This window comes from Trichoderma gamsii (genome assembly GCF_001481775.2).
Source record: "Trichoderma gamsii strain T6085 chromosome Unknown Scaffold_17.2, whole genome shotgun sequence".
NCBI lineage: Eukaryota > Fungi > Ascomycota > Sordariomycetes > Hypocreales > Hypocreaceae > Trichoderma > Trichoderma gamsii.
The window spans coordinates 389,523-402,631 of NW_020171354.1; the positions used below are offsets into that span (position 1 = coordinate 389,523).

The 13,109-nt window shown below is 52.8% G+C and overlaps 4 protein-coding genes across 4 annotated transcripts; 1 reads left to right on the top strand and 3 right to left on the bottom strand.

Moving 5' to 3' along the window:
• Positions 1-709: 709 nt before the first annotated feature.
• On the bottom strand, positions 710-1,912 carry TGAM01_v205525 (fructose-1,6-bisphosphatase; the record flags this gene model as incomplete). Its single annotated transcript, XM_024549655.1, has 3 exons — positions 710-840; positions 922-1,706; positions 1,812-1,912. The coding sequence occupies 3 exons, from the start codon at positions 1,910-1,912 to the stop codon at positions 710-712; spliced, it is 1,017 nt and encodes a 338-aa protein (XP_024405604.1).
• Positions 1,913-3,589: 1,677 nt separating this feature from the next.
• On the top strand, positions 3,590-4,384 carry TGAM01_v205526 (peroxisomal biogenesis factor 11; the record flags this gene model as incomplete). The annotated part of the gene is made up of 2 exons (XM_018802846.1): positions 3,590-4,131; positions 4,219-4,384. 2 exons carry the CDS (start codon positions 3,590-3,592, stop codon positions 4,382-4,384), a joined length of 708 nt encoding a protein of 235 aa, XP_018663963.1.
• Positions 4,385-5,283: 899 nt separating this feature from the next.
• TGAM01_v205527 (hypothetical protein) lies at positions 5,284-6,833 on the bottom strand (the record flags this gene model as incomplete). The annotated part of the gene is made up of 5 exons (XM_018802847.2): positions 5,284-5,709; positions 5,783-5,879; positions 5,949-6,025; positions 6,318-6,475; positions 6,677-6,833. The coding sequence occupies 5 exons, from the start codon at positions 6,831-6,833 to the stop codon at positions 5,284-5,286; spliced, it is 915 nt and encodes a 304-aa protein (XP_018663964.2).
• A 1,785-nt stretch (positions 6,834-8,618) lies between these two features.
• TGAM01_v205528 (CAMK/CAMKL/KIN1 protein kinase) lies at positions 8,619-12,257 on the bottom strand (the record flags this gene model as incomplete). The annotated part of the gene is made up of 3 exons (XM_018802848.2): positions 8,619-10,714; positions 10,797-11,427; positions 11,493-12,257. 3 exons carry the CDS (start codon positions 12,255-12,257, stop codon positions 8,619-8,621), a joined length of 3,492 nt encoding a protein of 1,163 aa, XP_018663965.2.
• Between the last annotated feature and the right edge of the window lie 852 nt (positions 12,258-13,109).

Below are 13,109 nucleotides of genomic sequence, written 5' to 3' on the forward strand. Positions count from 1 at the left end.
AACAAACCTTTTTCTCTTCTCAGACCTCGTGTAGTGCGACTTGAAACCTGTTTTGTTTTGTGTCTCAAAGCTTGAAAGTTTACACCTGTTTATCCTGATATTGTATTTGATCTGACGAGATTATCTGATAGTCGGTTCCCTAATTACTTTGGGGAAATCTCCCTGTGGGCCGGAATTGCGACTGTCGTAGCTGGTGTTCTTGCCCGATTGCCCATCCAGCAAGCTTTGGGGTTGTCTGGAGGCCCCTTGAGTGTCATTACGACTTCTATCTTGTCATTTGTTAGTCCCGCGTTTGCGGCCTTTTTGCTTCTCAAGGTATCTGGCATACCCCTCTCCGAGGGAAAGTATGACAAGCGATACGGAGATAGAAAGGACTATCAAGAGTGGAAGAAGAATACGCCGAGGTTGATTCCAAAGTTTTGGTGATGCAAATTAGGAGGTATGTTTTTCTTTTGTCAATCCTTTTGTTTGTGTTATCTTTAATGATCAAAACAAGATGATGGTAAACTTGGAAGAGGATGTGAACTTTGTGTGTAATTATAGGTTTATATATATGTGTGGATTGATAGCTTCGTCCACGAACAAACGAAATCACAAATCAGCCTTTTGCTATATGATGCAGGTTTTTTGATGTTCCCGTGTCATGCATTTGTTTCCTTTCACTCTCTTACCCTCTCCCTTCCCCACTTCTTCATATTTTCATCTTATCTTATTTGTAGAATGACTTGACCTTTTCAATCTCATCATAGCTGCCCATGAAGATGCCTGATCTGTCGTGGATGTGCTCTGGTACAACCTCCAACATTCTGTTCATGTTGCTATCAACGGCTTGGCCACCAGCTGTCATATAATATTAGCATTTACATTTTCCCAGACGAAAAAAAAAAAAAAAAAAAGCGGCATAGCACAATGAAAACTCACCATTTTCAAAAACCAGGGCCATGGGCGCACACTCATAAAGAATACGGAGCTTGCCCTTGGGGCTCTTCTTATCCGCGGGATAGGCAAAGATGCCTCCATACAAGAGTGTACGATAAGCATCGGCAACCATGCTGCCGATATAACGCGCGCTGTAGGGCTTGCCGTCGGCCTGCGCCTGCTTGAGCGAGTTGAAGTAGTTGATGGTCTTGTCCTCCCAGTACAGCGAGTTACCCTCGTTGACGGAATAAATAGACCGCGACTTGGGGATGCGCATGTCCGGGTGGGACAGGATGAACTCGCCAATGCCATTGTCGAGCGTGAAGCCGTTGACGGTGCTGCCGCGCATGGTCATGACGAGCTGGGCTGAGGCGCCGTACATTGTGAAGCCCGCGGCGACGAGCTCCGTGCCGGCCTTGAGGATGTCGGCCTTGGAAGCGACGTCGACGCCGTCGGGGATCTTGTGGACGGCGAAGATTGTGCCGACGGAGACGCCGGCGTCGAGGTTGGACGAGCCGTCGATGGGGTCGCAGGAGACGATGTAGCGGGCGCCGGTGGCGTGGGGGAAGAGGATCTCGGTCTCTTCTTCCTCGGAGACGAGCATGGCGACCTTGCCGCAGGAGCGCATGGCCTCGATGAAGAGGTCGTTTGAGATTACGTCGAGCTTCTTCTGCTCGTCGCCGGTGGTGTTGGAGGAGCCGGCGAGGCCGGTCAGGTTGACGAGGGTGGCGCGGCGGATGTAGTAGGCGATGGACTTGAAGGAGTATTGGAGGGCATGGCAGAGGAGTCTGTTGTATAAGCGTGTTAGTTTGAATCTGGTTGCTGTGTATAGAACTGGAATTGCAGGATGTAGCGCAATGGGTGAATGGGAAAAAAAAAGAAAAGAAACATACGTGAAGTCACCGGTTGCTTCTTTGTGCTTGATTTGCTCTTCCGTGAGGAATCGCGTGAGGGTGATGATGTGCGTGTTGACTTTTTCGCCGGTGTCTGTCATTTTGGCGGCTGGTGGTTGATGATGTAATGTGGTGTTTTGGAGATTGGTGCTTCAAAGCGCAGTAGAGAGCTTTTCTAGAACAATTGGATTCTGCACTGCTCTTTATCACGGAAAAAGGGGTTCAATTATGGGAGAGAATTAAAAAACGGGAGTGGTGATTGAGTGGAATTGAGCTGAGATGAGCTCCCGGGATTTGAAGCTCTTCGGCGGCGATGACGCGGGGTGGGTTATCCGTGGGGTTCGGCTAGTGGAGGAAGAGAGAGAGAAAGATGGAGAATTGGGGGAAATGAATAGAAGTCGATGCCTTTAGGGTCACGACAACCACTGAATATATATAGACCACCAGAACTAAAAAAGAAGAAGCAGAAGAAGCAGAAGAACAAGGAAGAAAAGGCTCCTGACTAAGGGGATGCTTGCTCTTTTTGATCACAAGACTGCTGCCGAGATTTGACGATAACTCGCCCGCTGCCATCCGGCCGGGAAGACTAGCTACTAGAGCAGGGAAAAAACGCAGGGTCCCGACGCCCAGCTCTTGTTTTTACTAAGTACTGACTTGTATTACGTATAAGTATGTAACCAAGCAAAAAGGCAAGTTCCGGCTACTCTAGGCTCTTTTCTCAGGGGGGGGGGGGGGGGAGGGATTCTTCAGCCAATCCGAAGCTGAAAGGAAGAGCCCTTTCTACAACATTACAAAGGACTTGCATAAGCTATGGGTGGTGTTCACGGCAAAGGGCGAGTAATAACGTAACCGACTATACCGAAGCGTGGCCGTTGACTGGCTGTCTGGGTTCCCTTCCGGGGTGGGCTTTGACGGCATTTGCCGGATGAGAGGAGCTTTTTTTCTTCTTTTGCGTCTCTGGCTCTGTGCGTATGTAAGTACCCATCTCTAGAAATTGTGTGCTCGTCTGAGAATAAAGCAGTAGCAGCAGTACAAAGCAGTTTCAGCTCAGCGTTGGAGAGGCCCGGCTATGCCCCGTTGCCCCAGCTCCGGAAAGCTATTGTCTAAGAGGATTTCCCGGAAGAGCAGACGCGAAGGCGCTGGTTGGAGCTATCAAGTTCCCTCCTTCGGCGGGGCGCGGGGACTCACGTGAGTTGCGTCGCTGGGGAGAGTACCGAGAGAGTACCGAGATGCATTACATAATCTGCGCCGAGATGTTCTCCTTCTTTGCTTCACGTGAAAGGCACGAGCCCAGGTGCGGATCTACTCCGGATTCGCATCTCTTGTCTCGTTTCTCCACACAAACTCCAAACACGCTGAGCTAAGCTTCTTGAGAAGTGAATCTCTTGCTTCTCCAGTTGTGGGGGAATCTGGACCTCGGCATGTTTTACACGCCACAAGTGCCGTCGGCTTCTCTGCAGCCATACGGTATGGCTTGAAGCCTTTCCACGGCTAAACACGAGACACTTCTGACTCTCATTCACTTTTTTTTTTCCTTTATTCTTCTTTCGGCCCATTCCTCGACTTTGTTCTCCTTCCTCTCTCTGTTACGACCTATACCCCGTTGAATTGACATATCGTCTCTTCATCCTTTTCTACTTCTCTTGAGAGAAAAAGCAAAAAAAGACGTCATCTGCGATAACCATCGATTGCCGAAGCCGATAAGCGTGCGCGTGCTATCCCTCGATCCGAAACACCATCACCAAACATCACGACATCCAAAACAAAAACCACCAAAAATGGTCGCCGACACGCTCGTCTACCACCCCTCGGTGGCTCACTACCTCCGCTTCGTCGCCACCACCGTCGGCCGCGACAAGATCCTCCGCACCCTGCAGTACTTTGCCCGCTTCTACGCCTGGTACCTCCTGCGCACCAACGGCACCCCTTCGCAAATGGCCCCCTGGAACGCCATCAAGAAGCAGTTCGGCCTCGTCCGCAAGTTTATGCGCTTCGGCAAGAATCTAGAGCACGTGAAAGCCGCCGCCCAGGCCGCCGACGCAAAGACGCTCGAGCCCTTTTTGCGCTACGCCGCCGTCGGCCGCCAGATTGGCTATGCGGGCTACCTGTCGTTTGACATGCTGACACTGGGCGACGCCGCCGGCATCCGCAAGTGGTCCGCCGCAAAGACGCTGACGCAACATGCCTATCGCTTCTGGGCCATGGGGCTGGTCTTCAGCGTTGCGGCGCAGCTGTATACGCTGGTTAGGCTGAAGGAGCGCGAGGCAAAGATTGACCGCAAGGACGGGGAGGGCGTTGTCGAGAGCAAGCAGATCCTAAAGTGAGTTTTTACCCTTTTCTGTTCCCATATAACCTTGAAAATTCCCCTTGAGAAGAGAGAAAAACTAACATGTGACATTTCCCCAAGGGAACGCTTCGCCAGCCGCCTCCAGCTCGTCTCCGACGTCTGCGACTTGACCGTCCCCCTCACCGCCCTCAACTGGGTCGGATTCGACGACGGCTTCGTCGGCCTAGCCGGAACAGTCAGCAGTGTCATCGGCGTTTACTCCCAGTGGAAGAAGACCGCCGCCTAGAAGGCAGTGCTACGGCGCAAGAAAAGAAGAACGCTTTCGGAAGGAAACAGTAAGGGAAGAAAACCCCCCTTCCTTTGATACGCACATGTCGGCTTCAGCAAAGACCTTTTCGCCAAATCTCATTTGTTTTCTTTCGGAAATGAGCGATATATTTCCTTGAGCTGGTGGAGATGTGCACATATGTATATACATGTATGAGCCAAGAGGGATGGTTTGTGTATAATACTAACAGCGACTACCTCTCACGTTGTGACGGTCGCCAACACCGAGCTGCTTCAACAAGCAATTCTTCTAATGCCATATTCCTCATGTTGATGATGTTTTCTTGGTTTATTTCGGTCTTTGTTTCTTTCATTTCGTTTTCTCTTGCTGTTCGAATAGCACGCCGTATGTGGATCAAGAACGCTTTCATGCAAAGATGTTACATATCACCAAGAAATAAAAAGCAATAAAAAAAATTGATGAACCATACATAAATCCCGTTAATCGTACAGCCTGACTCTTCTTGCCTCCCATGTGATATCATGTGTCCCGGAGATTCCTTCCATTCTGTCAATGGCTGTCCCATGTTCATTCTGATCGTCAAGAGCCCATCGTCCGGTGTCCACTCATATCGAAATAGCAAATAGCAAAGCTGCTCGTTGTGAAGTCCAAACTCCCCGACCCTCCACACTAGATACAAGTCCCGTAATAACCAGTCTCTGCAAACCATACGCCCCAGCTTTTCGAGTTGATAAGTCCGTTTGTGGTAGGTCATCTATCACATTTGGTCAAGGCCAATTCCGCCAAGAGAGCGAGCGTATAAAATAGAAGACGCATAAAAAATAGGCAGCGTGGGAAAGTAGAGCTATACAGCGCAGATCCCAAGAAGAGATAGGGATAATAGAGAAGAGTGAAATTTACCAGTAGCGTCCACCACGATCGTAGTCTCGCGCATATCCTCCTTCTCGAGGGTATGCTGGCTCCCTGGGGGGAAAGTCTCTTGGTGGCCGGTCATAGGCAGGTCGACCGCCATTTGCATAAGGATCGGCAGGAGGCGGGGGATAATCGCGGCGGTAAGGCTCATCGTAGCGACCTCGAGGGGGCGGGTAATCTTCCACTGGCCGGCGAGGAGGTGAACGATAGCGCGGAGCCCGGTCATCATAGTATTCACGGCGAGGGCTTCTGTCACGGTAGCCATACGATGGTGCAGCGCCTTCGCGGCTGTAACCTCGGTGAGGAGCGCCTCGGCGGTCATAGTTATCAAATTGCGGCGGTGGGTATGGCCTACGTCCAGGTGAACGAGATCGGGCACGGGGATCCCGCGGGGGCATGTCGGGTTGAGTCTAAGCATCTAGAGTGAGCAAGCAGTCCACCTGAAACGATATGCAGAGTGATAGGACTAGTATCGGAACTTACGTCAACAAGACATTGGACACGGGCGCCCTTGAACTCACGACCGTCAAGCTTTTCAACGGCTGTTCTCAGATCTGCAGCAGTCTCGAATTCGACAAAGCTACGGCCCCTCTCGTTAGTCACAAACACACATGTAAGGTTGAGGAGCCCAAAGTTTAACAGCGCTTACCCTCGGCCATTAGAGTCGCGGCCAGTCTCAGAGTACACCACATCAAGGCTTGATTGACGGGCGAAGTCTTTAAGGTCCTATTGGTAGAATCCACGTAAGTCGTTGCCAAGGAGGAGAGCAAAAAGCCTGGAGAAAAAAAAGTCCACGTATCGGCAAGCGAAAGATGTGAAGAATAATCCATCAAGTCAGGAACCAGGGATGCCAAGCCAGAGTCGCCAGTCCAGAACGAAAGGGCTGAGACGGATAGTGCGGGGCGCACATGCCGACCCAATGCAACGCATAGCAAACCAAAGCGCTCCAAGTATATGAGGAAAAGGGCACGCAAGTCCCGTGGAATCCAGGTGCAACAAACTGGGAGAGGGAACAGACCTGCCAGCTGGTATCATTGGGAAGTCCCGTGATCTGCATTCGGTGAGGAGTTCTACGCGGTCGCGGCGGCGCACGCTCGTGCCCCATGCCGCCCTCTCGGTGTCGAGCTCCACGGGCAAACTGGACGGTGAGGCGTTCTCCCATAAAGTCGGATCCATCTGTATTGTTCAATCGCGGGTTAGTCTCGAGCAGAGCGAAAGGCGATAGAGTAGTGACGCGGAAGAGAGATGGAGATCAGGTAGAGATGGTAGGTAGGGCGATGGACATACGGAAAGCTGTATATGGCAAAGAAGAACGCGCGATTGGTCAGTATAATAGATCCCGTTGCAAATCTATACGGGGAACAAGGCAAGGCGAACCTGGGACGACGTCGCGAGCATCCATAGCATCCTTATACTCGATGAATCCGAAACCGTTCATAAGCTTCACTTCGGTAATCTCTCCGGTGCCGTGGGTCGCAAAGTGAGCCTCGACATCGGCCTTGGTAGCTGAGGGAAGCCAGTTAGTCGTAGCCATGGGAGCAGGAAGACAATGGAGATGGACCATTTCGAGGGAGGTTTCCCAGGTAAAGCCGGGTGGACGAAACCTCAGTCATGGTGGCGACGAGTCCGGGGATATCTTCTTTCTTCTTCTTCTTCGGAGTCTCAGCAGTAGGGCCACCGGGCAGGGCACTGGAATTCTTGTCTTCTTTCGTTCAGCAGCGGTCCGGCGAATCGTCCACGGACCAGAAAGCGCGATGAAATAAACGAGCCCAGACGTCGAGCCAGACGAGAGTGAAGGACGAGAGAACAGAGAGAGAGCAAAATATGGCGGCGGCTAGTGGGAGGAGAAAGCTGAAGCTGCTGTCCGCGAGCGAAAGAGGCTGGCGGCTGCAAGGTTGCACCAAGGACGGTCAGCGGCGGCAGAATCGCCGAAGCAGGCTTAGTCGGCCCCGCGTTTCGAGCCTGCAAAGCCCTGCTAGCAAAGCCGGGATCCTCTTTTCCTGCTCTTCGCTGATTTTCTGGCCGTCCGCGTGTACATTTGCATACAAGCAGATAACGCAGGTGACCTGCGCCGGTCGCTTGTGAAGTCGAGGCCCCCCTTTTTTGCTCTCCGCCCGCCTCTTTTTTGCCTCTCCGCTTGCTGTATGCGGATGACCCAAGGCCCCAAATTACGTAGTTGACGGCATATGGTACTTGTACGCGCCGCGATGGTGTGCATAGCGTGCAGAGCAAGGTACGGGGTACCTACATATGTATGTACTTAAGATACGCGCATTAGAGGAGGGCTGCTAGTACGAAATGGCCCTAGAGGAGGTTCTGTTTCGAGATAGCTTCAATTACCGTGGCATGTGAATAAACTACCTAGGTAGGTATGCATCAAAGTGTGTATTCAACACCATACGAATGATGCGAACCGTACAAATGATTTACCAGGCTGCAGGGAGCGACTAGCCGCAGCGATTTGCCTCTTGTAGGGCTTCACAGCCCTCTTTTACTGCCTCTACTTACCCTGCCGTTGTCGTTCCCATTTCGTGTGATTGACATGGTTGACCTGCATGATGCCTGGACCGACTTGGAAAGCTCGCTACTGTTCCCGTGCCGCATGTGCTTAATACTACTCGATGTATGTATATGCAAGTCATGACGCAAACTATTTCAGGGTGGCTCCGTAAAGACAACTGGGGATTAAAAATGATAGTTTGTCTCGCATAGTGAAACAAGGTCTTCACCAAGTGAGTCAGATTCATATGCAAGGATTCAACTTCTAGCTATGGTTGATAACTCATCAAAGTCGGTCAACAAAAAAAGAGAAGAGAAAGAAGAAGTACCATATTGCGAATCATATTGCTATTTATTAATACGTAATCTAAGCGTGGATAAGTAACCAAGATATATGCCTCATGCGCTCTCCATAGTGGTAAACCGCCACTCACCCAAACAAGTTCTCATTACTTACTTGGCCGGTGTTCTAATATCCACCTGCCAGTCCCAAGTACTCACACCATCAAGGGTAGAAAAAAAATAAATGTTGATAAAAGCAAAGAGAAAAGACGAGAGAAAGGAAAAGAAAGGAAAACTCCGGCTACGTACGTGAAATGCCGCAACATGCCATATACAAACGCGCCCTCTGCTTCTATTTTCAAATGATCGTCGTAATTTGCCCAGCATAGGCGATAAGCCTTCTGCCTTCGTACCAATAGCACAATTTTTTCCTCTGCGACTTGTCTCGTAAATCGGCAGTTTCACACATCCACCGATGCCCTCGCTAACCCAGAATATGCACCTTGTTTTCTTTTTTGCCCGGACATATTTTATGCTTTTAGAGTTTCAGCTCCTTGAGAATTTGCTCCGCCATGTTCTTGTACTGCCACGTGTTTCCAGTCATTCTTTTGAACTGGATGCCGTGCAGGGAAAGGAGTGGGACCTTGACGATAAAGATCTCAAACTCCATTACCATGCTACCACCCAGATCGCTTTGCACTTGCGTCGTCGTCTCTCCAGGCACGCGCCTCGATACTCCTCCACTTCTTCGGGGGATGCTATCCACCGACTCTTCAGAGTTGGAGTAGCTGCGGTCACGGTCTCGATTGCGGTCGCGGTCCTGCCGTCCAGGCGTCCTTGGGGTCACGGGCGATCGATCCATATCGCGAATGTCGTCGCGATCACGGTCCTCGCCTCGCATGAGGCCGCCAAAGCTAAAGCGGCGGCGATGGCCACCTCCTTGGTTTTGGGCAGGCGGACTGCTCGGTGTATCATGCACCCTGTTGAGGTCGATACTAGGCGTATACTTGCAGCTAAAGCCTCCTCGGATTTCGACATAGTCGACGTTTAGTTGTTTCAGCACCCTCCGGATGTCGGCACGAATAGTCGGAACCGTCTTGCCGGAGGTGGTGGAAACGCTGAAAAGACCCTTGAGGTATACGGGTTTCGCCAATTCAGCGCTGTCCAGTCTGTCAGTGGAGACGCCGCTGGCTTCCTGTTCCAAATCGGTTTCTTCTGGTACATTGGCCTCTTGGGCGGCTTCTCTTCGCAGACGACGTTGTTGAACGCTCTCGCGACGCGCGTGTCCTAGAGATTTGGCCCTCATTGCCACTGATTGTGAATGCGTGTGGCTCCTCTGTACAGTAGAAGACTGGTCGTTTGTAACAGACTGGTCCGAGCCGCTCGTCAATGGTGGCTCTCTCGATGACATGGCATTATCTCGTCGGCGAATGTCCGCTGAATTTACGCTGGTTGACCGTCCAAGTCCCGACTTTCGCGATCCGCGAATGCCACCGGCAGACATTGGGGGGCTCAGCAGCTCGCTGTGTTGACTGCCGCCAGATGGCAGCGCAATATTGGCGTGATCGTCACGGTCTCGCCGTCCACGTCGGATGCTGAAGCTCTTTCTAGGGGCTGTAGGGGCTCCTTCGGGTGGTGAGTGGACATGTACCATGGGAGGGTAGGAACGGTCTCTCTCCTTGTCTGCTGATCGATCAGGCTCCCTGCGTTTCCGAGTGCTGAAGCGCCGGAGCAGGCTGGCAGTAGTGCCCTCCTTCTTCTGAAGTTGATCGGCCTTGGATTCAGGCTGCACAGGTATGTGTTGCTGTTTCACCAAGTCTGGCGCATCGTCTTCTCCGTGAGTACGAGCTCTGGGTCGAGTGCGTCCGCCTGTAGGCCTCTCACCCGGCATTTCAAACGCTGCAGCATTGGTATGAGCCGCTTGAGGAGGTGCCAAATCAGGTACAGTCTCTGGAAGCTTTTCACGCTCACGCTCGCGTTCGCGTTCGCGTTCACGCTCTGCACGTTCTTTTTCTTTCTCCCTTTCACGCTCTCTTTCCTTTTCTTTTTCTTTCTCGCGCTCACGCTCTGCGCGTTCTCGCTCCTTATCCCGTTCTCGCTCCTTTTCTTTTTCCTTTTCGCGAGAAGTGCTTGCTGGCGGGCTCATCTCCGCATGCTCCCGGTCTTGCTTCTCTTTGACGAGATAGTAGATGGAAGTGAGGGGATTGAAGGCGTTCAGGGGGTCAGCACCTATCTGCAGCGCTTCGGAGCTTGGTCCACTAAGAGTATCACGGCTGTTGGAGTTTCTCCTCTTGTAGAAATCGAAGCCAAATCCACGCTTCTTCTCGCTGTCTTTGCTGGGCTGTGGCTGCTCCTTCTCACGTTGGTACGCCTTGACAGCCTGCTGGTAATCCTCTGATTCGATAACCTTTGTAAGTTGAGTACGGATGGACTCGGGAGAACCAAAGTTGAAGCCTTGCATGGCGTGGATGACTTCTGGCTCCAAGTTGGCATTGAGCGGCTCTCGGACGGGAAGGTAGTTATCTGGAGGTCCGCTGAATCCCTTGAGCATCCATGGGTGGTTCATAACCTCTTGCATGGTTGCTCGTTGCTTGGGATCTGTGACAAGCATTCGGGACATTAGGTGTTTGCATTCTGTGTTGTAAAAAGGTAATGCGTCAGTACTCGGTTCATGACATCATTGGTCACATATAGGGAAAAGGAAGTATGGGCTTACCATTTGAAAGCCAACTCGGGTAGTCGACAAGACCCTTCTTGATCTTCGCATGAAGAGCAGGCATGCTCTGATCGTCGAAAGGCACCTTACCACAGACGAGAACGTAGAGGACGATGCCAAAGCTCCACACATCAACTTCCGGACCAGTGTATGCCCTCGCTTGTAGCAGCTCCGGGGCGGCAAAGTAGAGACTTCCGCAGAAGGTCTTGAGATGGCCGCGAGGAGAAAACAGGTTACTGAGGCCGAAATCAATGATCTTGATGTCACCAGTTTTACTGATGAGGATGTTTTCGATTTTCAGATCGCGATGGACGATGCTGTTTCGGTGACAGTAGTCCAGAGCACTGGCAATCTGACGACTAAACTTGCGGGCTTGCTTCTCCTTGAGCTTGCCATGTGAAATGATGTAGTCGAGCATCTGGCCGCCGTTGACATACTCGAAGAGCATATACCAATGATAGTTTGTGCGAACGACATCTCGCATGCCGCAGATGTGGGGGTGATGGAGAAGGGTGACAATGGCAGCCTCGCGAGCGGTTCGGATCTCCTTTGACTGATCGGCGCGCTCCTTCTCTTGCCGGCTCTGATGGCCGTCATCAGTAGAACCGCGAGGGATGATCTTGCAAGCAACCTTTTTGACGGACAAAGTTAGCAACGCAATGGAATATCACAAAAGCAAGCAAAGGGGGTACGTACCTGTTCAGACCCGTCTTCTTTGCGAGCCAGCTTCACCTTGCCCATGCTGCCGGCGCCGATGGTCTTGCCCAAGATCCATTTGCCCGACTGCGTTGGGATGGTGGTGCGCGATCTGGATTGTTTATGCGTCGCGTCGGCGCCGCCATGGGAAGTGTGGTGCGACGCAGCGGCCGAGCTGCCATTGTTGGCGACGGCGGAGGGAGGCATTTCGGCGTGGCCCTGACGAGTATGCGTGGAGCGGGTGCTGGTGCTCCGTCGATGGGATCGAGAGGCGTCGGCCGCTCTGTTGTTAGAAGAGAGCGGCGGGCGGTCTCGGCTGGAGCTGCGCTTGGACTGGGATGCGGCTAGATGTGAGGTTTCGTAGTCATTTTGTGACGACGCAGGCTGGCTGTGGGCGTGGGTCGGGCGAGACGACGACGAGCTGCGGCGACGGTGACGGGCCTGCGGCTGCTGCTGCGATGAGGCCGCTGTCGAAGTCGTTGCGTACTGCTGCTGCTGTTGCTGCACTCCTGGCTGTTGCTGTTGCTGCTGCTGGGCTGCTTGGTGGCTGCTGTGGTGATAGTACGAGTGCGAGTTGGCGTTGGTGTTGGCGCTGGCGTTGGCGCTGGAAATGGAGGACGCAGGTGGCCCAGCCGCGCCGCCAGCAGAGCCTGAGGGTACGGGAGGGGGGCGGGAGGAGCGTGTGGAATAGGACCGGGATGGGGCAGCTCGCGAGGGGGAGGTGTGGGAGAAGTCGGAGCCTTGGGACGCTGCGGCGGTTGTCATGGCGGTCAATTTCAATGCTCAAAGAGTTCTGCGCTGCCAGGGCCCTGAGAAGCCGTCAGGCAAAGATTGGAGCGTGGCCCGCGGGTGCGTCACAGAAGCATCAAAGGCCCTCCTCTCTGCTGCGAGATAAAAAAGGAGAAGATCCACGCGTGGTCGGGGGGCAAAGAGCTGGGCCTGCTGGGGGGGAAGAACAAGAGAGAGAGCGTGCGAGAGGAGAGAGAGCAGGGTGACAATGGCTGGGACGGCTTCCAGGTAACGCAGCGCTGGGGCCCGGGTGCATGTGCTGGGCTGGGCTAGTACAGGTACTACGACGTCGATAGTACGGAGCACAGGTGCGAGATGCCATCAAGCCACGGGCTGCCCTCTGGGCTCCAGTTTCTGATGGAGAATTGGATATTACTACGGAGTACTGGTATCCGTTAACGTCGAGCTAGCAGCCGACGAGCGTCCACTTCGCAGCGCAGCACTTGTGCCATCTGTTATACCAAGCGGTCATCTACAGAGGAGAGGACAGGAGAGGGCAGAGGCGGCCAGGATCGAGCGAGATGCCATCACTTGAATGTATCCAGCTGGCTCAGCTGTCGCCAAGCCGGTGCGGATAGCATGGTAGGGGTATCACCTCGTACCTGGGGCCTCACTTCAGCGGAGTGCTAAACCTGGCTCGCTGGGCTAGTGCCTTCCAGGGGCCGCGCGCTGCTCAGTGGTTGGACGGAGCCTGGCAACCTGGTACAGCTCATCTAGCATTGCGGCATCCCCCTCAGGCGTCATTACAGCTGCAGGCTCCACAGCGCATGTTCCCAGATGCTGGATGCACCAATGGACGGGACTCTATTGCCTGGATATGTCTGGTGC